Below are 25480 nucleotides of genomic sequence, written 5' to 3' on the forward strand. Positions count from 1 at the left end.
ACTGTAGGCGTGTTTGCGCGCAAATAACCAGCAGCTATGGTATAAATTACACACTGAAGTAACGAGGTTACGTGAAAGCATATCGCAGAGTTCTTCATCTTCAAACACACTCGATACCTGCACGCTATTTATTTTTCAGTTGACACGCAACACGACTTGTCCGCGCTACTGTAGCGCTACAACTGTTAGATCACTGAAGCTGGCAGCAGGCGTCACCATAAGAAGGCGACACGAAGTGTACCAACATGTACCGATAAGAAGCATGAAGCCGAAGCTCAGTTTATCATCGACAACTCATGGGCACCGTGCCACTTCTCGCTACGGCCAAACTTTCTAACCTAACAGTCATTGTACGTGTTCAAGAGTTAGAATTTAATCTCATATTCATTACATTTTGTAACATTAGCGATTTTAAACTCACTTCAGAAAGAAAAAACTTCATTGCCCTGGGAGAGCGGGTGGGTGGCGGCCTGGGGGTGGCCGGGATTGGACCCACCCGTCATCGTGCCTCCCCCACCCGTATCTTCGCCCCTGCCTGTTGCAAATCAATACAGGCTAGCGGCGTTTCCCAGCAGTACGTCGCAGGTAGCGGCAGGCAGACCGTGGTGCGCCCTCCTTGTTGGAACAGCCGTTTCTGCACAAGTGCCTTTCCATACAAGCGTCAGGTACGTAGGTGTATGATGCAGTGTCAAGGGCAAGGCGGCACCGTAGTAAGATATGTAAGTAAACGCCGCGTGGGTCACAACTTCCTTTGTAACCGACTGCCGGGTTACGTCTGCAGCGCAGAAGCTGTGATGCAGATAGCGAATTTTTTTTTTCTTTATTGTTACAAGAGATTGCCGTTCGTACTAAAGGGCGTCAGTTATGCAGTAATAAGACACTGGATTCCTATGCGGGAGGATGGCCGCTCGTATCTTCGTTCAGCCATTCATATTTAGCTTTCCTGTTATTTCGTTTAATCGCTTAAGATGAATGGCGGGATGGTTCCTTGGAAAGGGTACGTGCGATTTCCTTCCACAATGTGAACGTTTGCTCAGTCTCAAATGATCTCCTTGTCGATGGAATGTTTAAGGGGAGATAGTGGCAGAAATAATGAAAAATTTACAAATTATTTTTATTTGCTTATTTGATAGTAAGTATAATTGAGATTATTATCCCAAATTTTTTCATTGGCCGGGCGGTGTGGCCGTGCGCTTCAGTCTGGAACCGCGTGACCGCTACGATCGCAGGTTCGAATCCTGTCTCAGGCATGGATGTGTGTGATGTCCTTAGGTTAGTTAGGTTTAAGTAGTTTTGAGTTCTAGGGGACTGATGACCACAGATGTTAAGTCCCACAGTGCTCAGAGCCTTTTGAACCATTTATTTCCCTTAAAATTCGAACTACACATGGCATAAAAAAAATTAAAATCCTAAGCAGTGTAATGCGCCAAGCCCGCTTTTCAATGTACCAAATGGAGGAAAAATTTTATAGCAGAATTTGGCCTGTGAACCTAGAAAATATAGCTTTAGAAGCCTGTGATTTTTTGTATACATAACAGCAGTGTTGTAAAGAAGGCTGTGGAGCAATATTTTGGTTCAATCAGTGTGGTATAGAAGGCTGTGGAGTGTTGTAAACAAGTTTTGCGTTGTTCTGTGGAATTCGAGTGACGTTTGATTTATTGTGCCATTCTTTGTGCAAGGCTGAATCTGTTGATTCCTTTTTACACTGCCTAGGTCTAGTAAAGTATTTAAAAAATATAGTAAGTCCCATATTTCCAATATAAAGCGAAAAACTGACATTGAGGCCTGCAGATTAGCTTGTCTCAAAGTGCATCTAAAATAAAACTTGGGGCAGGGATTGTCTCAGAAGAAACAAATCATGGCAGAAATAAAGGTTTCAGAATTGTGGATCTGGAAATGGTGGCAGAAGCACTTAGAAAAGTCTGCAAGTGCTCTGTTTGTGGAGGAAATGTGGATTTGGTTGATGATGGAAAGAGAGAAGGTTTGGTTTGCACATTGCACATTTTGTGTCAAAACTGTGATGCTGACAGACCATTCAAGACATCAAAGGTCAGTAATACACTCTATGAAACCAATTGAGATTTGCTTATAGACTAAGATGTATAGGGATTGGAAGAGATGGTGGAAACCTTTTATGTGGTATTATAAACATGCCTGGTCCTCCCCTAAAATGTTCTGCAATGAATACTGCTCTCCTCAATGCAGTTGCAGAAGTAAGTGAAGAGAGCATGAAAATGGAAGTCCTGGGGACAATTCAAGAAGATTGTGAAGCAACTAATAGCAACGATATAGCAGTTTCCTGTGACAGTTCCTGGATGGAGAGGGGGCATACGTCACTGCGCATGGAGTTTCAACAATCATTAATGTCGATACTGGAAAAGTATTAAACTTAGAGGTGATGTCTAAATATTGTTCTGCATGTTCCTTGCAGATGCAGGTAAAGAATTAGAATGGCAAGAAGCCATGTGTAGCAGAAATTATGCAGGCTCCAGTGGTGGGATGTAAGCTGCAGGTATGAATTTCATTTTCCATAGATCTTTGCAAAACTATGGAGTAAGATACGTACAGTATTTAGGAGATGGAGACTCTAGGGCTTTCAAGAATGTAGTTGAAGGTCAGCCTTATGGAAATGATTGCACTAGTGAGAAACTGGAGGGCTTAGGCCATATTCAGAAGAGGATGGGTGGACGACTCCGAAGACATGTTGCAGACAATAAAGGCAAGCTACTAGAGGATGGGAAACCACTGGGAGGTAAAAACAGACTGACAAAGAAGAGAATTGACAGCCTACAAGTCTACTATCGTGCTGCAATTAGAAGTAACCTCACAAGCTTGGGCAGTATGAGGAAAGCAGTATGCGCCATTTGGTTTCATTACTTGTCGACAGACACTACGCCTCAACATGGCCTCTGTTCTAATGAATGTTGCAAATTTTTTGAAAAGTAAGGAAAGTGGGGAAGCTTATGCCCATAAAAATAACCTTCCTTATGAGGTTTCAGATGCCATTAAACCAACTTTTAGAGCACTGGCTTCACCAGAACTGCTAGAAAAATGTCTGCATGGGAAAACACAGAACCCAAATAAAAGTTTCAATGCTCTTAATTGGAAAAGGTATCAAAAGACTGTGTTTGTTTCCAATTTGATGGTGAAAATTTCTGCTTTGGAAGCTACAGCAGTGTTTAATGATGGGAATGTGGCAAGACTTCACATCCTCAGCAAGTTGGGCTTTACACTTGAAGTCTTCACTGAGTGGATACTGCAGATCATCGATAAGCAAAGAATCGAGAATCGAGAAGGCGGAGACTTCAGTCCAGAACATACAAAAAATTGCTACGCAAAGGAGTAGAGAAGCTAAAAGAGCTGTAGAGGATGATGAGGAAGAAATGGAATATGGATATGGGCAGTTTTAGCTAAGGTATGATACCTTTTTTTTTTTACATTTCACGCAAAATTTAAAATGATTTTTCTGCAACTTAAGGTTTTCTGCTATCAGAAACTAGTGGAAGGATTGCAATGAAATTTGGCACACCTATTCTTTTACTTTGAAGCCATATTTAAGTGGTACAAAATATTAATCGAGATATTATACACAGTTTTGACGTTGATAATATATTGAAAGGTTTGCTTGTAAAAAATGTTCGAATTCAAAATATCACAGAAAATAATATAATTTAGCAAAACGTTACTGCACTTAATTGTACACCTATTAGTGTAGATTATTTTACCATTAAAAAAATTGTCAAATTTGCCTCGAAATAATGAAAAAGTGTACCTTAAAATAATAATGCAATAAAAAATTCAAAATTATCTCACTGCATTAGATTGTTATTAAAAATTCCGATTTTTTTAAAAAAATCATGTTAGATCTCTATACATAAGTGTGCAAAATTTCAATGAGGGTGAACAAAAAATGACAAACATATGGATTTACAAAAATATCAGTGTAAGACTGCCACCGTCTCCCCTTAAGCTCCCGACAAGAGCTAGCATTGCGATCATAAATACTAATCTTGGGTCTCACGACGTAATAAATATATATATATATTGAAAGTAGTTGGCATTTGACAGACAACTGGCAGGACAGTAGGCTGCTCACGCTACCCACCCACTAAAACTTTCTTTTCGCGCAAAAAACTAAAGCACTTTTTTCCGGATTTGGACGTGTTCTGTGCTATGCAATTCTTGTCATTCGATTGTGAGGGAACTATTCGTTAAAAAACAAGAGTTTTTTACGCCTCTTATAGTGTGATATCACAGCTTGATAATGAAATGTTTTCTTTTACTTATTCCCCAGACTTATTGTCATGCTTCGAAGTAAAGTAAAACACAACGCTTACTTTGAAAAGTTTCAGTACAAAAGTCATCACTAGCTAGTTTACGTTTGGCGCATTTTACAATACACACTGGGATGACAAAATTTACGGGGTACCTCATAATATCGTATCGGGCCTCTTTTTGTACGGCGCAGACCAACAACTCAACGTGGCTTGGACTCAACCAGTCGTTGGAAAGTCGTCTGCAGAGATATAGAGCCGTACTGCGTCTGTAGCCATCCGTAATTGCGAAAATGGTGCCGGTGCAGGATTATGTGCATGAACTGACCTCTCCATTGTGGTCCATAAACGTTCGATGGGAATCATGCCGGGCGATCTGGGTGACCAGATCATTCGCTCGAATTGTCCACAATGTTCTTCAAACCAATCGCGAACAATTTCATGACATTGTTGTTTGGGAACGTGAAATCCATGAATCGCTCCAAATGGGTCTCCAAGTAGTCGAACATAACCATTTCCAGTCAATGATCGGTTCAGTTGGACCAGATCACCCATTCCATTCCATACCTTTTGGAGCTACCCCTACCTTGCACAGTGCCTTGTTGACAACTTGGGTCCACGGCTTAGTGTGGTCCGCGCCACACCCGGACACTACCATCAGCTGTTGCCAACTGAAATCAGGACTCATCTGACCAGGCCACGGTTTTTCAGTCGTCTCTGGTCCAACCGATATGGGCACGGGCCCAGCTGATTCGCTGCAGGCGATGTGCTGTTACCAAAGGCACACCGTCTGTCGTCTTCTGCCATAGCCCATTAACGCCAAGTTTCGCCTCACTGTCCTAACAGATACGTTCGTCGTTCGTTCTGTACGTCCCACATTGATTTCTGCGATTATTTCACGCAGTGTTGCTTGTCTGTTAACATTGACAAGTCTGCGCAGACACCGCTGCTCTCACTTGTTAAGTGAGGGCCATCCGGCCGCTGCGTTGTCTGTGGTGAGAGGTAATGCCTGAAATCTGAGTATTCTCTGTACACTCTTGACAATGTTAATTACAGGATATTGAACTCCCTAACGATTTCCGAACTGGAATGTCCCATGCGTCTAGCCAAAACTACTATCCCGCGTTCATGTTCTGGTAATTCCCGTCGTGCTGCCGTATCACGTCGGAAACCTTTCCACGCGAATAACCTGAATACAATCACGCGAATAACCTGAATACAAATGGTAGCCGTGTCAGTGCACTACCCTTTTATATCTCGTGTACGCGATACTAGCGCCTTTTGAACACTTGGATATCGCTATTCAAGTGGCGAAGTGTCCATTAAGGCTCCAACGCCGAGCCTACTCTAAAAATTCCAGAATAATTCGTCCAAACTGAATTTAATCCGATCTGATCACGTACCTTCATAAATGTTTTCAAATATTTTACGTCTGAACTTCACACATGCACCCGCCAGTATAATGCATCACTGCTCTAGCTTTGCAACCAACTGCAGCTCGGAATTCCAAACTTTGTACGCTCAGTAAGTCCCTTTCTTTCACGCGGCGGACTGGGATTTCTACAGCGTGGATACCGTTCTTGAAAGCTGGCGTTTGATTTGTTTCTACTTCTCGCCAGCAGGTAGCTACATGTCTAGGTGGAATGACAAATCACTCAGCAGTTCCCTAACGGATTCATTGTTCCTCCGATTAAAATTTAGTGTCCTTATTTATTTCAAACGTTGGCAGTTCCATAGCGCGTCTGTAGGTTTTCATATCAACAGTACTAGACGTACTTAATGGTGAAGTCTGGAACATAAATTTTGTAGTGAAAATGTAGTAAGTAGTGGTAGTTATTAACTGATTAGTGACGTATACTTCGGTGTGCCATGTCACGTGTAAGGTGTCATCGTCAATTTGTCTTGTCGGTCTGTAAGTTATCTAACATATTGCTAACTACCTCAAAATGCCATGAACGCTTTTATTTCATCACAGGATCCACCGATTTTTTTAACTGAAACCCTGCATTCTTCTGTAGTCCTTCTTTGAAAGATAAACTCCTGGTGAAACAACGAACTTCGACGCCAAGCATGTCTATTGCAAAATCTTAAGGAAAATTTTAAGTTGTTTCCAAACACAGTAGTATAATTCAAAGCCGTGGTTAAGTGACAGCATTGTATGGAACAAACTTTTTTTGTTTTTACTGTGAACTATTGGAATGGGTAACGACGGTTTTGAATGGCGTAAGTGGGAGTCGGCGAAGTGTGTCTTCGAAATTTCCTTTCGAAAGCTAAACAGCATGTATGTTCCATTTCCATATCACAGCAGCTGTTAAATACAGTCAGCTAGGTACAGTAAGAATTAACCCTGCAGTTTCAGAAGCAGCACCCCTGGAAGCATTGAAACATAACGAGTAGGTTGATCGAAACATGAATGTGTGATGAAGACTTATTTCGACTATGTACCTTCTAGTACGACAAGAGTTAACTCTTAGAGGTCATTACGAATCTGGGCTGTCAGTATATAAAGGAAATTATGTACAACTTGTGGATTTTTTATCAGAAGAAGAACCACACATGAAAGGTCATTTAGTAATCAATGGTGTATTTCAAGGCACACAGAATGAACTAATAGCTTGTATTACGAATGTTTTTACAGAACAAATTCCAAGTGAAGTTAAAAATTATCCTTTGATATCAGTACAAGCCGACGAAACACCGGATATTTCAGCTACAAGTCAAATGAGTTTAATTTTTCGTTTTCAAATAACGAATCAGGAGAAATAAGGGGAGATTCGTAGGGTTTTATGACGTATCGAAAGACCGGAGTGCGCAAGGCATAGCCACTGTTTTGTTGCAAGTGCTAAGTAGTTGGGTTGTTGATAAAAATTAAAAAAATGGTTAAAATGCCTCTGAGCACTATGGGACTTAACTTCTGAGGTCATCAGTCCCCTAGAAGTTAGAACTACTTAAACCTAACTAACCTAAGGACATCATACACATCCATTCCCGAGGCAGGATTCGAACGTGCGACCGTAGCGGTCGCGCGGTTCCAGACTGAAGCGCCTAGAACCGCTGCCGTGGAACGTAATGTGTTAGGGTAACACCATCACAGCCATATACGAGAATCACCATAACTTTAGACTGCTCCATTTGTACCACCAGCAGAACAGGCTCTGCTAACGGTGTACTACGCCTTCCGCATCGCTGGCAATAGGTTCTACACAACGCTGGTGACTACTTTTAAGGAAAGTAATAGGTGGAAACATTTAACCTCGTAATTAACAGCTTACATATTTATCTTTATACTAACAATACGTATACTGATCATATTTACCCAGTATCCAACCGTCGATCAGTACCTCAGGAATCACATTTTAAATTTTCGCAAATATTAAATCTGCCTTGCCCTTAGTTCCGTGTTTTTCTTTTTTATAACCTCGTTATTAGATTCCATCGTAACTGCAACTGAGTGTGTTTGCTAGATTGTGTAAGAAGAAGCAAGATGTAGCGTGCTAGCAAAAAGAGAAACTTGTCACTGTTGGCGAATTTCTAAATAAATATGGGTAACCTGCTTGTGGAAACTATATCGCAGATTCTGTTATAGCTCCGACTGATTTTGTAATCCAGAGTATTGTCATAAGAATGATGAGGTGAAAAGAAATTCCAACAGAATCCTTCTCTCAACTTGGCTCAGAGAAATCTAGAAGTAATTGACGGGTGGCATTCCCCATCTTTTTTGGTTCTACCCTTGTATTCGTCGGGAGATGGGAGCAGACAGGCTGGCTGGAGGGAGAATTTGTCCACCCCTAGGTGGAATCCCTGCGCCAAAATTTAGTGCGCAGGCGTGAAGTCGGCCATATTGAAATCAATATACAGCTGTGTTTCGAGCCAAAGGCGACCTGATGCGTTTGTTAATTTCATTAATTGGGCCTACCTACATGTAAACAGTTGTTTGATGTTCGTAGAAGTTAGAAATATGTAACGAGTAGTGTAAGACAAAAGATCAGGGAAGTGCGACGTCACCTAACGGTTACTGCTAGGGTAGTTGCTCACAACATCCCATACGAACAAACCAGTTGGCGTCGTTTTCTGTGTTACTCGTACATTAGGTACTTGGGATATGCACAGCTCCGTTTAAAACGAATAGCTGGAGGTAGTCATTGGGTCGAGCCATGTCAGCTTTCATGCCTCGCAGCTAATGTGCTGCAAGTAATAACTTGTAGCTGTGATCCTGCAGTGATCAGTTGGCTAGTATCGCGAGTTAATAAAATAAACAGAAATACAAAATCAAAGTCAAATGAATAATAAGAAACGTTCTATTCTAACGTCTGGGGTTGAGGTAGACAACGGAGAAATATGTTTAATAATGTTTATTCAAGAAAGGACAACTTAAATATACGGGAAGTGATTTTGCGATACTCAGTTAAAATACAGACAGAAAACAAACTTATCGAATGCAATGAAGTTACGTTGGAGCGTTACGAGAACGTTAGCAAAATCCCCAGACTAAATAGTCATCAAAGATACGCGAAAACTAAGATTATTTCATGATCACAATACATGAAATTTTCGCCAGCTCAAACAGTTCAGACTTCAGCATGATGATTTACAAATTATCACACGCGATATGAGCAGAAGCTCATACCCTGTCTATTCTCAGTACTATAATACAAGCGTAAAAAATTAGAGGTCTAGTCTGTAGCACATTCAGATCTCTCGAAATATAAAGCCCCTTCAGAAGTTTAAGTATGGTAGCAGCCGTTCACCTCCTAGAATCAAACACCTCCACGATCGAATACCACTCGTTATCACAGGTAGGTCTGCCTTCTTCTATAACTTCCGTAAGTGTGTCTAGAAACGCTCCCTTGAGTTCTTTATTCGAAAAGTCCCAGTCCTCACTTGACTGCCGTCATGCTCCGCTAGGGTCGGCTTTTCCACTTGTTGAAGGCTGTCCTCACCAAAAATACAGCGCTCTTCAGTTCTGCAGACATTATTTGAGTCATCCTGACAACTTCCCGGACTAAACTAATATATTACTACAATATTTAAATAAAGAAATGTTATGAACATTCGGTCACACTCTGAAAATTCACAGTAAATGTTTGTCCATAAATAAATAAGCCAGTATTCTTGCGGAAGTGAGCTCAAGATAAGTGACAACAGACTGTCGTTAATTATTGTTTAAACAATTATTTAGGCCTGCTTGTCAGAAGCGTCTTTTGGCACTCTTTTTTTTAAAGGTGGTGTCAGCTAACACGTGCGACTGACCACGTCTTAAATTACCATGATTTTGTATTATCAATTGTAATTAATATTTAAGCAAAGTTACAGGCAAAATAGTAAACAATTCATTAAAAAACACACACAAGTATGACAAAATGTGAGGTACTGACGGTGTATTCATTTGCTGTGTAATATGGAGGATATGATGTTTTGACAAATATTTGCCGTGTGCGGGCGGACATTATCTCGCTGAAATGTAAGCCCAATATGGTTTACTATTAAGGGTAACAAAGTCCGCCCGGTTGGCCGTGCGGTCTAAAGCACGGCTTTCCGAGCTGGAAGGAGCGCCTGGTCCCCGACACAAGTCCGCCCAGCGGACTTGGGTCGAGGTCCGGTGAGCCGCCCAGTTTGTGGATGGTTTTTAGGCGATTTTCCATCTGCCACGGCGAATGCGGGCTGGTTCCCCTTATTCCGCCTCAGCTACACTACGTCGGCGTTTGCTTGCGCAAACAAGTTCTCCACGTAAGCGTACATCACCATTACTCTACCACGCAAACATAGGAGTTATACTCGTCTGGTGTGAGATGTTATCTGAGGAGGGGGGGGGGGGGGGGGGGGGGGGTCCACCGGGGACCGAACCGCACAATAACCCTGGGTTCGGTGTGGGGCGACGAAGAGATGGTGTGGACTGTGGTAGCCTTCGTGGGGTTGTGGACCACTGCGGCTGCGACGAAGCCTCTCCGTCGTTTCTAGACCCCCGGTTAACATACAACATACATACAAGGGTAACAAAACGGTGCGTAGAATATTTTCGACGTACAATGTGCTGTAAGGGTGGCACGGATGACAACAAAGGGGTCCTGCTATGAAAGGAAATGATCATCAGTCGTTATTGTTGGACCGTATGGCGTGCGACAGTCAGGTTTTATACTACGGCTGTCCGGGGCCCCCAGACACGTCTTCGGTGGTCATCGGGGTTCAGTTCGAAGCGGGACTCATCACTAAAGACAATTTTACTCCAGTCAATGAGATCCCAGGCCGACTATGCCTGACACCACTGCAAACGGGCTTCGTGTTGTACAGATGTCGATGGTAGTCCGAGGAAGGGGCGCTGAGAGCTCAGCCTCCTTCCTGTGAGCCGCCTATTAATGTTCATTGTGGGCACGGAAGCACCAGTTGCACGCCGGATAGATCGTAATGATAAATCCGGGGCTCTGAGTGCCTCTCCACGTTCTGTCGTCACTCAAGATCGTATGCTTCCTTCTTGACGCTGTGTTCGGCCATGGTTCACCCATTCCTGCCAACATCATTGAAAAGTGGCATCGCTCGTATTCCAGTGTTCACCGATTACTCCAACTGGCTTGTTTGAGCCCAACTACAAGTCCTCTGTCTAATGCTGATATCTGCGTATATAGTCCACGCGCCTGTCTGTAGGCATAGTTACTGTCGGAGTACACGAAATGAAATTCACAAAAACTTTATGCCCTGTTATGGAAATGTCACGTATTTACTATCCTTGCCAGCTGCAGAGTGAAACTGCGCTTCATTGTAACAGCAAGTCATCCATCGGGTACCAAAGTTTACAATTTTGCGTTTTCGGTCGATACATGTACGAATATCAATTTCTGACCACTTTGCGTAACACCCTTAGTGGTGCGTCGTCGACTTTTTTGTTTCTTGGAGTATGGATTACACACGTCATATCCATTCACATCACATTGGAGGCCATGTATCAAAACCACCCAGCACACTCTCCGTTCGGCAATTACAAAGACACACTAAAAATCGATTAAACGCAAAGTAACGTCTGCCGGCATCACACATGCACCGTTATCAACACTAAATTACCCAAAAATTCCTCTAGGTACCTCTACCTTACAACTTTCGGAGGCTTGGAGCACAGACTGGTGTGCTCCGATTTCTCCGAACACATCGAACAAATAGCGAGTAATAAAGGAGACTGAGGCCATGTGACTATCTTCAGTTCGTGCTTCTCCCATGGACTTCGCCGTTTATGTCGGCTTTGTATTGGGCACACTTGGCTGTCCCATTGCCACATCCTAGGGCGTGAGGATCCACCCCACTGTCGGTGTGGTTCCCGTCTGATGATGGCTCACACCCTACGGGGCTGCCCTAATTTGACCACCTTACAGCGAAACCTTAAACTTACTGCCACGATGCCTCTGGTGTTTAGCGGATGACGACGACGCAGAAGCGGCTGATTTGGTTCAACGTTTTACCCGTGAAGAGGCTATTCCATTGCCAGTTGGACAGCAGGAGACTTTGCATGCGTTTCAATTTTCTGTCGTCTGAAGTAGACGTTAAGTTAATATCTTTTGCAAACTCTCAGCAGTGATAAACAAGTGTTTCCAGTTTTTTAATGGTGAAAAATATAGCAATTTAATAAATTTGCGCTATCTTGAGACACGTAGCTCAAACATTATTCAAAGTAAACTTGTCAAATAAAATTCAAAATGAGAGTAATATTGTATATTTTGAGGTGTTATTTATGCGGTATTTTTAGAACATACATTTTATGTGATTTTCGTCATTTTTCGTATTTTTATTGAAAAATGTAGTCTTAAATGAAATAAAAATTATGACATATTGTGCAGCATTTGATTTAAAAGCACTATTAGCAAAAACTTCAACGAGGAGCTTTTGAAAAAAATAAAAAGTAAATAGGAACCTAAATCCCGCTGGCTGAGCTACACCACAGGACAGCGTCAATAAACGAACAACCCTCATTTGTTCCGCGGACCTAAGCATGTTACTTGTTTGCCAGGTGTGACTGTGATACGGATGTGTATTGTATAAAGTTGTAAAGTTATTTTTAGTGTTTAATAGTTTTCATTAATTTCTCATGGCAATTTACTGCTTTAAGGTAAGAAAAGCTCCATGTTATTATAAAATAAGTTGCTAGATGAAAAGTTTAAGTGCTATAATAAACGACCTACCCTCCCAATACTGTTTCATATAATTCAATACATACTTCACAATTTGCATAAAATGGAAGCAAAACGTCACGTTGCTCACCACTAGTTCAATTCCAGGGAATTACCCCACTAGAAAAGAGTAGATGTTAAATCTGTTTGCAAGGTAACGCCGCAAATGATGAAAAGTATGATATCCCGGCCCGGTACAAAAACATTGTTAAAATTTATTCTACCTGTAGACTTAAAATAATAGTAACTCAAAGAGCTAGTGTTGATACTTGCGCGACACAAAATATACAAGTAAATGTGCAACGAAGCTCTTGTGTGAATGAGTATAGTGACAGCAGTAGTGAAAAAGGATAATTCGGATAGTTAAACGGAAGTATACAGAAAACTACAGAAGCAGGATCAAATGAGACTCTTGTCTTGCTCGTCGAGTTTCCAATTAAAACGAAAAACATTTTTAAAAAAATGGGAAAGTCAAAGCCGAAAAATAGCAACTCCATGAAAGGCTAAAGTTTTTCAGCAGTCAGAAACACATGAATCTAAGAGAAACTTTAGAAAATATTTTTAAAGCCTTTATTTCTGCTTAGGAAAGAAACTCTTCAAATTCAGGCCTTCGCTCTACTTCCGGTTCACTGATTTACTGCAAAATCTGAAAATGCTGCAAAAACATGATTTCAGCGGCAAAACGTGGCATCAAAGGAATTATTAATGTGTACACTGGGAAGAAGGACTGGTCATACCCTTTGGGAGGAAACTGTAAATTTAGTGACTTCGTTTCACCTGTCGGTAGAAGTTAGCGCTGTGTGTGTGTGTGTGTGTGTGTGTGTGTGTGTGTGTGTGTGTGTGTGTGTGTGTGTTGTTTTTCAATTTGGGTACACTAGTAGACAAACAGTAGATTACGACTGTAAGAACAACAGTGACTTAGGAGAAAACTACAGATGAATTTATTGACATTTTGTTTGAGAAGCTGATAGCACAGTAGAAGTCCATTGTTCGGCACGTTCTGGACGGGTCTGCTGCTGGATTGCCGAAAATGCCGGACTATGGGGCAGTACCTCTTACTACTGGTATGGCTCATGTTGAACAGCGAAAACAGCTTAACACGGTGTTTTGAAGTAAAATGTTGATTAGCAGAATTATTAGGTTAATAACTTTAGCTCTAATTTCAGCCAGTACCAAATTTTTTTCAACACATTTAGTTTACATACATGTACTATACAATATTTTAGTTTGACTTAAAAAAATCTCGAATATCTTTTTGTTTTCGAGGTCGTTGTCGCGTGGCATAAAAGTTATTTCTAATGATATGTAAATCAATACGTTTGGAGACATTATAATTAGCATTAGAATCAGCAAAAAACTTTGCGGCTTTTGTCCAGTTGACTCTCCTTTTCTTCCGTTTCTTCATCTGATTCAGTCTCTTAAAGATCGTGTATAGGTTGAGGGTCTGCTACACTTTGGATAATGTCCTCACCGGTTAGCTCCTGCTCGATAAGTTCATTGTTATCCATTTGAATTCACTCCGCGAGTTCCTCTTCGGATACGTTTCCCAAAGGATTGTTATTGGCTACACTTCTTACAACATCTAAAACTTCAGATACTGATTCGAGGTGTTCGTCCTACTCAACAGTCAGTGGTGTTGAATCAAATGTAGGATCTGCTGTTGGCCAAAGTTTTCTACGGCGTTATAAAGTAACTTTTTGTACCTGAGCCAAGACAGTTCGACAGAATAGACAGCATCTCGTAGATTAATTTTTTTTGGAAAGTCAATTATATCACACTCAGTGTTTTAACGGACTGTGAACGAAAGACCTCCTATAAAAACATTTGAAGTTCTGGATTACCTCAAGCCACTGGTTGAAAGAGTGGCGTTACACTATGAGGGAGAAGTGTAGGAAATATGTTTCCTGAAACTAACTCAGCTAATTGCGGTTGTTCTTTACAGTTGTCCAAAAGAAGTATGGCTTTGCGGTCTTCCGATAGACCAAGGTTTCTGATGCTTCCTTTGACTTGTGCCACAGAAAGATGAAAAAACCAATTTTTGAAAAGGGTGACAGTCATCCATGCATTTGATTTAGCGTCATAACAAACAGGCAAGTTCGTAACATTTTTAAATGCTCGAGGTTTTCCAGATTTACCGATTACAAAAGGAGCTATTCGGTGGCTTCCACACACATTAGCACATAGCAAAACTGTCAGTCTGTCTGCCTTTGTATCTTCTAAACTGTTTAGCCACATTTTTACTTCACACAGCTAGAGTAGATGTTGGTAAGCAGCTCCAAAGCCACAGTAGGCCTGTTTCAGCGACATAGTAAATCTGGTCAACTGTTAGAGTGTTATCTGCAATGATTTCTTCAAACTAGTCTTTGTATTTTTCCCCTAAGTCTTGGTTTGCTGAAAGTGTTTCGCCAGTTAGGATCAAGTCTTAGAATTCCATGTCGAAACTTAAAAAGTTTCCGAGCCAACCACTAGAAAAATTGCATTCACTTTCTGCTACTCCAAAATTTTCCCCAATTTTCTTTTCCTTTTCATTAACCATTGGCCTCGTAACCGGCTTTCGTTCGGAGCATACTGCATTGAACCATTTGTACAATACGCTGTCCCACTGAAACAGTTGTAGTTTTTAATTGTCATCTGGAAGTTAATTTTTTCAGTTGTTACTGATTGAGAAACAGATTTCATTAGTTCATCTCTTTGTTTGCTTGATTTTTTATGTCGGAGATGGTTGACAGGCCAGTATGAAATTCATTCATCAAAATATTTCTGTTTTAATTTTTTGCAGGCGTTCGATGATTTTGTTTCTGGTAGATGGTAGGAGTTACGTGCTTACGTTTCTCTCCCGATTTAGAACCTGAAGAAGGTTTCAGTTTCGAGGACACTGTCACTGCTTAGATGTCAATAAAACTTCTCCATGTCACTTTCATATTTACGTTCACTTCTGTAATACGGATCCGACGCTCACTTCTGTAATATGGATCCGATTTCGCAAGTAAAAATGGCGAAAACCGCTCGCAATAAAACAATGAACTGAAACTGTGTGGTGACAACTGAGATCAGCCGAGTAAAGTCCGAACGCTTCTGACTGATTCCGAACAATGACAGTGGCAGACGCGTAGTGTGCACTTCCGAGTGGGTCCGAACCTGGGATGGTGCCGGACCATCGGGCATTCCGGACCGTTGGCTGCTGGACTGATGGAAAGTCTACTCTACTGGAAAAAACGATAGTTTGTAGCGTCACAGCAAAATTTATACTACCAGGAGACGAAAAACAGCCTAAAAGCAACAGAAATTGCCGTTTTAATAGATTTTTCGGAAAATTACTCAGTTACCACACAAGATGAAGTTCCCGGGTTCCGCTGCAGCAGCTATTAGGCCACGCTACGTACTGTTGTTATCCACAACAGTGATGGTGGTTCTGTTAGTTGTACGTCGTTCGTTACAGTTTTCAGTTCTTTGAAGTACGATACAGTCGCAGTTCACTTGTTTCAGAGGGATGAAATAAAGTTCCTCAATAATAAATGACAAAATTTGGCAAAAAAAATACTTTTGTGATGGTGCTTCATCCCAACATAAAAATCTGTAAAACTTTAAAAATTTATGCAGTCATCTAGGAGATTTTGGAATAAATGCAGAATCGCACTTTTTTGCAATACGTCATGGATAGGGGCCGTGGGTCGCCAATGTCCAAGACAAGATCAAATGGTCACATCTTACGGCCGGAGTGGTTCAAATGGCTCTGAGCACCATGGGACTTAACATCTGTGGTAATCAGTCCCCTAGAACTTAGAACTACTTAAACCTAACTAACCTAAGGACATCACACACATCCATGCCCGAGGCAGGATTCGAACCTGCGACCGTAGCCGCCGGCTAGTGTGGCCGTGCGGTTATAGGCGTTTCAGTCTGGAACCGCGTGACCGCTACGGTCGCAGGTTCGAATCCTGCCTCGGGCATGGATGTGTGTGATGTCCTTAGGTTAGTTAGGTTCAAGTAGTTCTAAGATCTAGGGGACTGATGACCTCAGCTGTTAAGTTCCATAGTGCCCAGAGACATTTAAACCATTTTTGAACACCTTACGAATAGCGTCCGTAGTTAGTGTCGACTTTGACAACTGTAACATTCTGTTACGCTGACCTTAACAACGCTTGCTTGCATTCCACTTTCGAAGTCAGAAATGTTGACAAAGACATCTTTGCCTGTAACAGTGGGTGCAGAGACTACTACGATTTGTAAGCAGACGCAACCAATCAGTCCTTGAGGCCTGCTAGTCACTGTCACTAGCTCCGAGGCGTCACCCCATGTTGAGTGGGGATGTCAGTCCATCGCAACCCATGCGTAAATAATTGTTATTTAATTATTTTTTCCACGTTTCAGCAAGGGCTCCATAAAATTTAAATCTGAAAACGGCGTGTTAACGTTAATACACGAATAAAATATTTTTAAGAACTGTATTAATTACTGTTATGTTATTGTTATATACTTCTATCAACAATAGACATTCAGCAGCAAACTGAATCTTACTTCGCTGTAATCCGATATAAGGTTCAAGAGTTACCCGGCAGACAAATTATCGCGTTCGGAAAATAAAGCAAACTTTGCCGACTTTTATCTCTAAATCTAGTAAACATTTAAGAAATAAATTTATGAAGGGTGTTTTCTTTTACAGTAATTGACACATGTAAAAAATAATAATGATTTTAAAAATGCGAGGTCAGTTTTCTCGTTATCGTTCAATTCGAAATGGAATAGCCCGAAGGCGGTTTCTATCTCCTCTCTGTGAGGTAGGGCACATAAGTCTCATTGGCCGCTTGAGGGATTGGAGGTGTGCTCCGTTGCCTGCTCGTACACAAGGGACCCATGACTGCCGTTGCTCGGCGGTACGGCCTGGCCCCTGCCCTTCCCATCTTTTTAAATTCTTCTTATTCTTTTACACCTGTCGTTGATTTACTGTCTCGTCATCGAGGTTCTCTTTCCTCAGATTTTATCAGCTTGTCTGCTAGTTTCTTGCGGTAATGGAGGGCGAGGATAACAGGGTCGGATGCAGCGGGTGCATCTCACGTAGCACGACATGTCCCGGGGAGCAACTCACTCACGTTCGCCCTGTTGTCCCTTTCTCACTTCTACTTACTTCTGTCTCCTGGTTTTATTGATTTTCAGTTACAATTCGGTCCATCAGGATATTTCTTCTGTGTCCTTTGTCTCTGAGGATCCGTCGCGGCTTGACGCTAAAAGGATGAAGGGACTGATGATCTCGTAGTTCGGTCCCTTTAACGCCATCAATCCAATGCGTAAACCAGCTTTTTAGATGCCATAGTACTGCACGTCTTACGTCCCTTCAGAACCAATCAGCCGGGGACGAGGGAGACAAAGAATAAAAAATGCTTAAGATTAATGATTTTTAATTTGTTTCAGCTGGTGGAAATTGAAACTGCCTTCTGACGAACCACCGCTTTGTGAGCTTAGTAGCGAGGAAGACCTGTGGAAACCGGTAAGTTGCCATTCTCTCAGCATAATTTACATCTCCATTTGCAGCAGTCTTGTCTAGTCCTAACGCCAAAAGTGTATTATTGACGTTGGATTTTTCTTTTTTCGGAGTGTTAGCTGTGTTGATTACACATAATTATCGTGATTATAATTCAGTATCGGTGTTGGAGTAGTTCTCGCTTGACAGTGACTACTTCTTCTTTGTTCTAAGAACATGGTAGTGTAATCAACCGTAGTGCGTTTGGACTTTGTGTGATATTTCTTGCAATTGTTTCCGTGTATACTCACTTCTCATTCTGTCCCTCAAAGGTACACCACTAACGGAAAGTGAAATTGTCGTTCGTGAGTTATTTTTTCTTTACTCATCATGTGGCATTTGCTTCCATACAGTTACAGTGAGAAATGTTCGGAGTTTCAGCTGTATTGAGGTTCTGACTATAGAATGGTTTACCAAACGGCTGTATCAGATTGCTGAGGACATAAAAAATATTTGTTGCAAAACAAGGCCACCAATGCCTCTAGCCTAACTGACCCTTTCATACCTGAATTTTTTCTGGAGGAATGAATTTTTTTAATGCTTTGATGCTCTCAGGTGCTTTTTAAATGATTTTTACAAGTAGTACTTTTACAAATACATGTGCCTGTTTTCCAAATTTACTTGTACTCAACTGTGTACTCTGGGTTTTAATCAACACTGAAATCACTGTAGCCCAAAAACTTTTATTTACATCGTGCAGCTGACCTCAGTCCACATGTAAACCGTACTTCTATTTACGTAACAATGCAGCTGTTCACATTCCAGGCTGATGTTCAGGTTTCGGAATGGCGTGCATGCTGTGCTGACAGCACTGCAGAATAGGAAGCAAGAACTGTGTGGAAAGGGACCTTGCTGTCCCTGTAGGTCTAACTGGCTGCTGAGTTACGTAATTCCCCACAGAATCTGCCGGGACTTGTTAGTCCCGCCAGTAAACAAACCGCTCTCTTGGCTGTGCCCTTATACAAACAGAATTTCTGCCAAATGCTATCAACCAAATCTAATTTATGACCCATAACTGTGATCTAAATTACCATAATTTATTCTCCAAAATGGCCACTTCACCTCATCCATTTCAGTAGGGTGATTTTATTAGTAGGATTTGACCCCCTCCCCCTCCTCACAACTCTTCGAGATAACCGAATCTTAAAATGTTAAACAAATTCCTCACTGTGATATTTTAACAAATACACCGAGATCCCAGTTTAAACAATGAGCATAGTGGAACAAATACGCTCTTGCTGTGTACGAAGTCTACGTTTCACTGTAAGGAACTCACCATTGCTTTTAACCCACTAAGAGTATAAGTACGAAGTCTACGTTTCACTGGAAGGAACTCACCATTGCTTTTAACCCACTAAGAGTATAAGGACGTCATGTCGCCTAAGATGAGTCTAACGCAATGACGTTTCGTGGACTTGTAAATACTGACGGGAAATCCCAATGTGTACATTAAAAACACCTCTAAATAACAATATAAACAATTTGCTACCACTAGCGATAGGACTGTAATGGTTGCCGTATTCACATTATTTAAAGTAAGCAAAAGAAATAACTTCCGTGCATTGCCAACGCCGGACATATAGCCTTGAACGGAACTTCTGCTCTCACCGGATAGCTTTATCAGCACTAGTAATATTTAATGGTTAAACAGCTGCCACAACGCCTGGCATATTATAGAACTAATTGCAACATCTGTATGTAAACAAACACACTATGTGGAGCGAGCCCTCGCGCACCGAAAAGTTGCCAAAGCCGTCGCGATGTACTACTTCCAGGCTCTGCTACGAGTCTGTCGATCGCTGCGCAGCCACTGGTTCTTGGCTGTGTGGCTGCACCTACGAACACAAGTGAGACAGGCAGGTGTATAAACAGTAATACCCGCTTCGAATGCCCTGAACTATGTATGACCCACTGTCTTCCACTTACCACGCTGCCGCATAGACCGGCATTTTTAAAACGCCCGCTAATACCCCGAGAAAGATATACACAGGGTGTTTAGAAGTAGTCTGAAAGGTTGGTAACTGTGTTGCAGAGTAGGTTGTGCTGAGAAATAGTTATTAAGAATTAGATACGTCGCGCGGTTTCCGAGTTAATTAGCATTGAAGTAAGCCAATCAGGTCGTTCTTCGCGCAAATTCAAGCAGCCCACCACAAAAAAGAAGTGTCAGTTGTTCTTGTAGGGTAGATCAGTGGTCTCCAACGTGTACGTCGCGATATCCAGCGAGATCGCAGAGTCTTGGCTCGGGAGGTCGCGGTCGCAGGTATGACTCCAGATTAATCACTTTAAATGCAGTAAACAGAATTTACAGCATGGTCAGTACATACAGTGAGGTGACAGAAGTCATGGGATACCTCGTAATATCGTGTCCGACCACTTTTTGCCCTGCGTAATACAGTAACTCGACGTGGCATGGACTCAACAAGTCGTTCGAAGTCCCCTGCGGAAATATTGAGCCGTCCATAATTGCGGAAGTGTTGCCAGTGCTGGATTATGTTCACGAACTGACCTCTCGATGATGACACATAAATGTTCGATGGGATTCATGTTGGGTGTTTAGGCTGGCCAAATAATTCGCTCGAACTGTCGAGAATGTTCTTCAAACCAACTGCGAACAATTGTGGCATAGTGACATGACATCGTTGTTTGAGAACATTAGCCGAGCGGTCTCCGGCGCTGCAGTCATGGACTGTGCGGCTGATCCCGGCGGAGGTTCGAGTCCTCCCTCGTGTATGGGTGTGTGTGTTTCTCCTTAGGATAATTTAGGTTAATTAGTGTGTAAGCTTAGGGACTGCTGACCTTAGCAGGGGTGTGTGTGTGTTTGTCCTTAGGATAATTTAGGTTAAGTAGTGTTTAAGCTTAGGGACTGCTGACCTTAGCAGTTAAGTCCCATAAGATTTCACATACATTTGAACATTTTGAGAACATGAAGCCATAAATGGCTGCAAATGGTCTCCAAGTAGCCGAACATAACCACCTCCAGTCAATGATCGGTTCAGTTAGATCAGAGGATCCAGTCCATTCCACGTAAACACAGCCCACACCATTATGGAGCCTTGTTGACAACTTGAGTCCATAGCTTCGTGGGGTTTGCGCCATAATCGAACCATACTATCAGCTCTTATCAACTGAAATCGGGACTTATCTGACCAGGCCGCGGTTTTCCATTTGCCTAGGGTCCAACCGATATGGTTACGAGCCCAGGAGGGGCGCTGTAGGCGATGTCGTGCTGTTAGCAAAGCCACTAGAGTCAGTCATCTGCTGCCACAGCCCAATAACGCAAAATTTCGTCTCATTGTCCTAACAGATACTCTCGTCTTACGTCCCAAATTGATTTGTGCGGTTATTTGACACAGTGTTGCTTGTCTCTTGGAACTGACAACTCTGTGCAAACGCAGCTGCTCTCGGTCGTTAAGTTACGGCCGTCGGCCACTGCGCCGTCCGTGGTGAGAGGTAGTGCCTCAAACTTGGTATTCTTGGGACACTCTCGACTCTGGGTCTCGGAATATAGAATTCGCTAACGATTTCCGAACTGGAATGTCCCATGTGTCTAGCTCAAAACTATCATTCCGCGTTCGGACTCCCGTAACTCCCGTTGTGCGGCCATAATCACGTCGGACACTTTTGCACATAAATCATGTGAGTGCAAATGACAGCTCTGCCAATGCGCTGCCCGTTTTGTATCTTGTGTATGCGATACTACTGCCTTCTGTATATCCACATATCACTATCCAATGACTTTTGTCTCCTCATTGTATATTTCGAGGCAATGATATACTACGGTAGACATGTCTCAAGGAAATCACCATGTTTCGTGGAAGCAAGGGTTATAGGTCCTACACAACAATAAAAACACAACAGTTTCAATGAAAAGGCCGTGCCTCTTTATTTATTAATAATATGTAAAATAGTAGTTTTATTTCTGATAAATAACCAAATTATTTTCTATTTGAAACCTATTTCTCTTCTTAGTTTTCATGTTCACCATTGAAGAGAACACTAATTCACATAGTTATGAAGGGGCGCATGGCACTAATACTTTCAAAGCTTCCCTTGTCAACTGTGGATATTCTCCTTTCCTCTCTTTAATCATAAGACGTCACTCTTTTCCGAATTAAATTCCACTTTAAGGATGCAGTCAACAGAAAAATCTATAAGTTTTTCTTACATTCACGTGCTCAGATCAGTCAGTTGTACTGAGAATGTATCCATTTATGCCCGTTGTCAGCTTTGGAGTTTAGTTATGAAAAGTAACTTAATAGTTTCTCTTCCGAGTTATGCAAGTTCTGTATCATGGAAGGAATATGACAACTTACTACCACCAACCATGACAGTTTCTTCGACAATCTTCTGATTTCAAGGATGTTGATCACAAACGAAGTTCTGCGAGGAATGCTTTGATTTTATCCTTGACTGTTATAATGTTTTCTTTTCTCCGTTGGAGTCACTTGTTTAAAAATTTTAAGTGGTTATAAAGATCAGCGAGAAATGCTAATTTTAATAGCCAAATAGGGTCACAAAATAATTCACATATCGAGAGTTAGAATATTGTAAGAACATTAACAATTCAGCTTTTGGTTCCACAACTCGTGTCAATACATTTCGTTTGGAAAGCTACCTGCCCTGTGTATGATAAGACATTTTGATGGAAGGCACCCATGTCTTCACAAATGACTGTAAACAGTCGAGTTTGTAACGCTTTACCCTTAATCAAGTTCACAACCTTGATCATCCCTTTTATCATATCATTTAAATCAGAAGGTAAAACAGAGGCTGCCAGAGCTTGTCGATAAAAAAAACAGTGTGTCCTCGAAACATTTGGCATTTCTGATTTTCACTGCGCAGTGAGCCCACTTTTACTGCCAGCCTTTCTAAAACCATCCTGTACAAAAAGTGGCCAGCAGTGTTTGCAGGGAGTGCTTTGTAAAATCAAATGTCTTCCTTTCATCTGCTCGAAAGCGCACAAATACTATAAATTCCGCACAATCTGAAAAATCAGTAGATTCATCAAACTGCAAAGCAAGATGTGGGTTCTTCTGTAGTTTTTCGACTAATTGTTCTCCAGTGTCACCAGCCCTATCGTTTTTCTGCATTCAGTGGTATTATCAGAAGGTGGAATGCTTTTCAGCTTGTTTGCTTTCTGTTCAGGGCCGATTTAAAGCTCAAATGACACAAGGTGCTGCTTGGGGCGCCAAGTTGAGAGGAGCACTTACAGTGCGTCACAATTAGTAGCAAAAACTGACACGAGTGAAGGCGTATGAGGGAAAAGCGACGAGGGAGAGGTCGCCAAATGACAAGTCACTTGTGTGTGTGAAAAAAAATTTCCTAACATAATTTCAACCATATCCTGAGCTGCTGTCGAAATATCGTAAGATTTTCGGCATATGTATGCAGCTTCCCTGCTTTAGCGACTCGGTGTGCGATTGTATAGCTATTTAATAACGCTTTCTCGTTGACACGGTATACTTAAAATTAGTTAAAACATTTAATAAATTTATAAACAAATAGTAACAAAATATTATTTAACCAAAAAATTACAGTACTGCTGTATTAACTGGATCATAGTAGTTTGGTGCTGGTTAAGTGTTTTCAGTTTCCTTTCGAAAAAATCCAACCGCTTATCAGCTTCCTTGGAATATTTAGTTGAGAAATGACGCATAAGCTTCGATGATTTCATACTCTCACGTGACAATACTTAGCCGCAAATTACACACTGAGGTTCATGGTTCATCACTGCACAACCATACCTGAAATAAGCAGTATAAAGTGTATTTTCTCGATTTTGATTCGCTTCCGCCACCGCCATTTGTATCAGACATGGAGGGCTGCGCAGATGTTTTGACTAACTTCTCCATTTTATGCTCGCGTCCGGAGCCGAGCGCAAAGACATAATAATCACCTCCGCACCCGCTGGCATAATCCGACAGCTGACGGAAGCTAGCAAAAACACACGTCTCCTTCTCGCCCCCACACCTCCACCTCAGCAAGGAATATCTATAATCACAGGGGCTGCGATTAACATAAACAGTGCATTTTATCTTTTGTTGCTTTTCAAACACTGACATAGTTTTCTTAGAGTTCGGTCGGCGAGGGGGAGGAGAGGGGGGTCGCCAGAATGTTTTTTACTTGGAAAGGGGTCGCGTATTTAAAAAGGTTGAGAAACACTGGCGTAGATGATAGCGTATGAGACAGCTCAGCCTTTGGCTCGAGTTCGATCCTTACTACCGTCCCATGTCCAATTTTTGTATTGCTTTGCTCGGTTATAGGAAACCAAACTAAGAACATATTTGGCGACATTGCCTCTAACGGGTTACTTGAATTTACACACGCAGTGGCCTGATTGGCTAACTTAAATGGTAATTAACTCGGAAATGGCGCATCGTATCGAATTCTTTTATTAACAATTATTTCTCAACACAGCCTATCCTGCAACAGTCTAACGATCTTTTCAGACTACAATTAACAAAAGCAATTAAATAAAATGTATCGAGCAAAGCGCATTCACCGATTTGCTTCCCTTCTAGTTGCTTCTTCACTCCTAGTTATGCATACATTATCCAGTCAAAAATATGTTGACACTCCTGTGCTGTGCTCCCTACAACTGCCATAGCGAGCGTGTGCCAGTACAGGTGGATAACAGGCATATGCGTCCATCGTACGCACTTCGAGATTCTATTTCGAGCCGTCATGCAGCCTGCAATTTACAACAGGGATTAGCCAGAGTCAGTCTTAATACGTGCACTCTAAGAATTTTTTATACAACTTAAAACTCAGCCATTGGCTATGCGAGCACGACTCACAGCCCGACCCAAAGTCCTTATGTAGTCAACCATGTGTCTCCAACCGGTACTCGTACATCCGTTATATACATTCCTATACAGGCGAGACATTTTATTTGAAGGTCTGTCGCCCGGTGTCTGCGGATAAATACGGTATTGCAGTGCCTGTATTATTCCTTACTACGATGCAACGTGCCTTCGGACATATATGCATGTCCAAAGGAAAAGGCACTCCGGTGTCATGCGTGCACAGGCAGTCCGGCGACATGCATGCATGTCCAAAGGAACTTAACATCGTAGTTAGGAATAACACAGGCACTGCAATACCGTATTTATCCGCCGACGCCACGCAAGTGACTTTCAAGTAAAATGTATGCCGTGTACGGGAATATACATAATGGATGGACGAGTACAGGTTGTAGACACATGATTGACAACAGAAGTTTGGGTCTGGCTGTGAGTCGTGCTCGGATAGCCAAATGGTGCCGACACGGTAGCTTAGCGTGTTCGGTCAGAGGGTTTAGCTACCCTCTGTAATAAAAAAAACTGAGTAAAGGAATCAAAGATCAACTTGAACGGTTGTCTTGTGACGTTCGCCCAGACCAAACGCAAGGAACAAAAAGTAAATAAATAAATAAAATGGTAAGGGGATCGCTCGCGATAAGCGGTAAATCCGTGTTCGAGTCCCGAGTCATTGTCGTCATTCCATTATACAGCTGATGGAAGTCCATATTTGCCAGTGCGAATACATTTATGTATTTC

At 41.9% G+C, this 25480-nt stretch overlaps 1 protein-coding gene across 4 annotated transcripts in view; it reads left to right on the forward strand.

Moving 5' to 3' along the window:
• Positions 1-25480, forward strand: part of LOC126297852 (uncharacterized) — a 447299-nt gene that overhangs the window by 84571 nt on the left and 337248 nt on the right. For all 4 annotated transcript variants that reach the window (XM_049989115.1, XM_049989117.1, XM_049989116.1 and 1 more), the window contains exon 2: positions 17834-17909. In XM_049989115.1, the coding sequence (XP_049845072.1) occupies positions 17834-17909 (76 nt within the window). The remainder of the gene's footprint in view (positions 1-17833; positions 17910-25480) is intronic.

The sequence above is a fragment of the Schistocerca gregaria genome, chromosome X (genome assembly GCF_023897955.1).
Source record: "Schistocerca gregaria isolate iqSchGreg1 chromosome X, iqSchGreg1.2, whole genome shotgun sequence".
Taxonomy (NCBI): domain Eukaryota; kingdom Metazoa; phylum Arthropoda; class Insecta; order Orthoptera; family Acrididae; genus Schistocerca; species Schistocerca gregaria.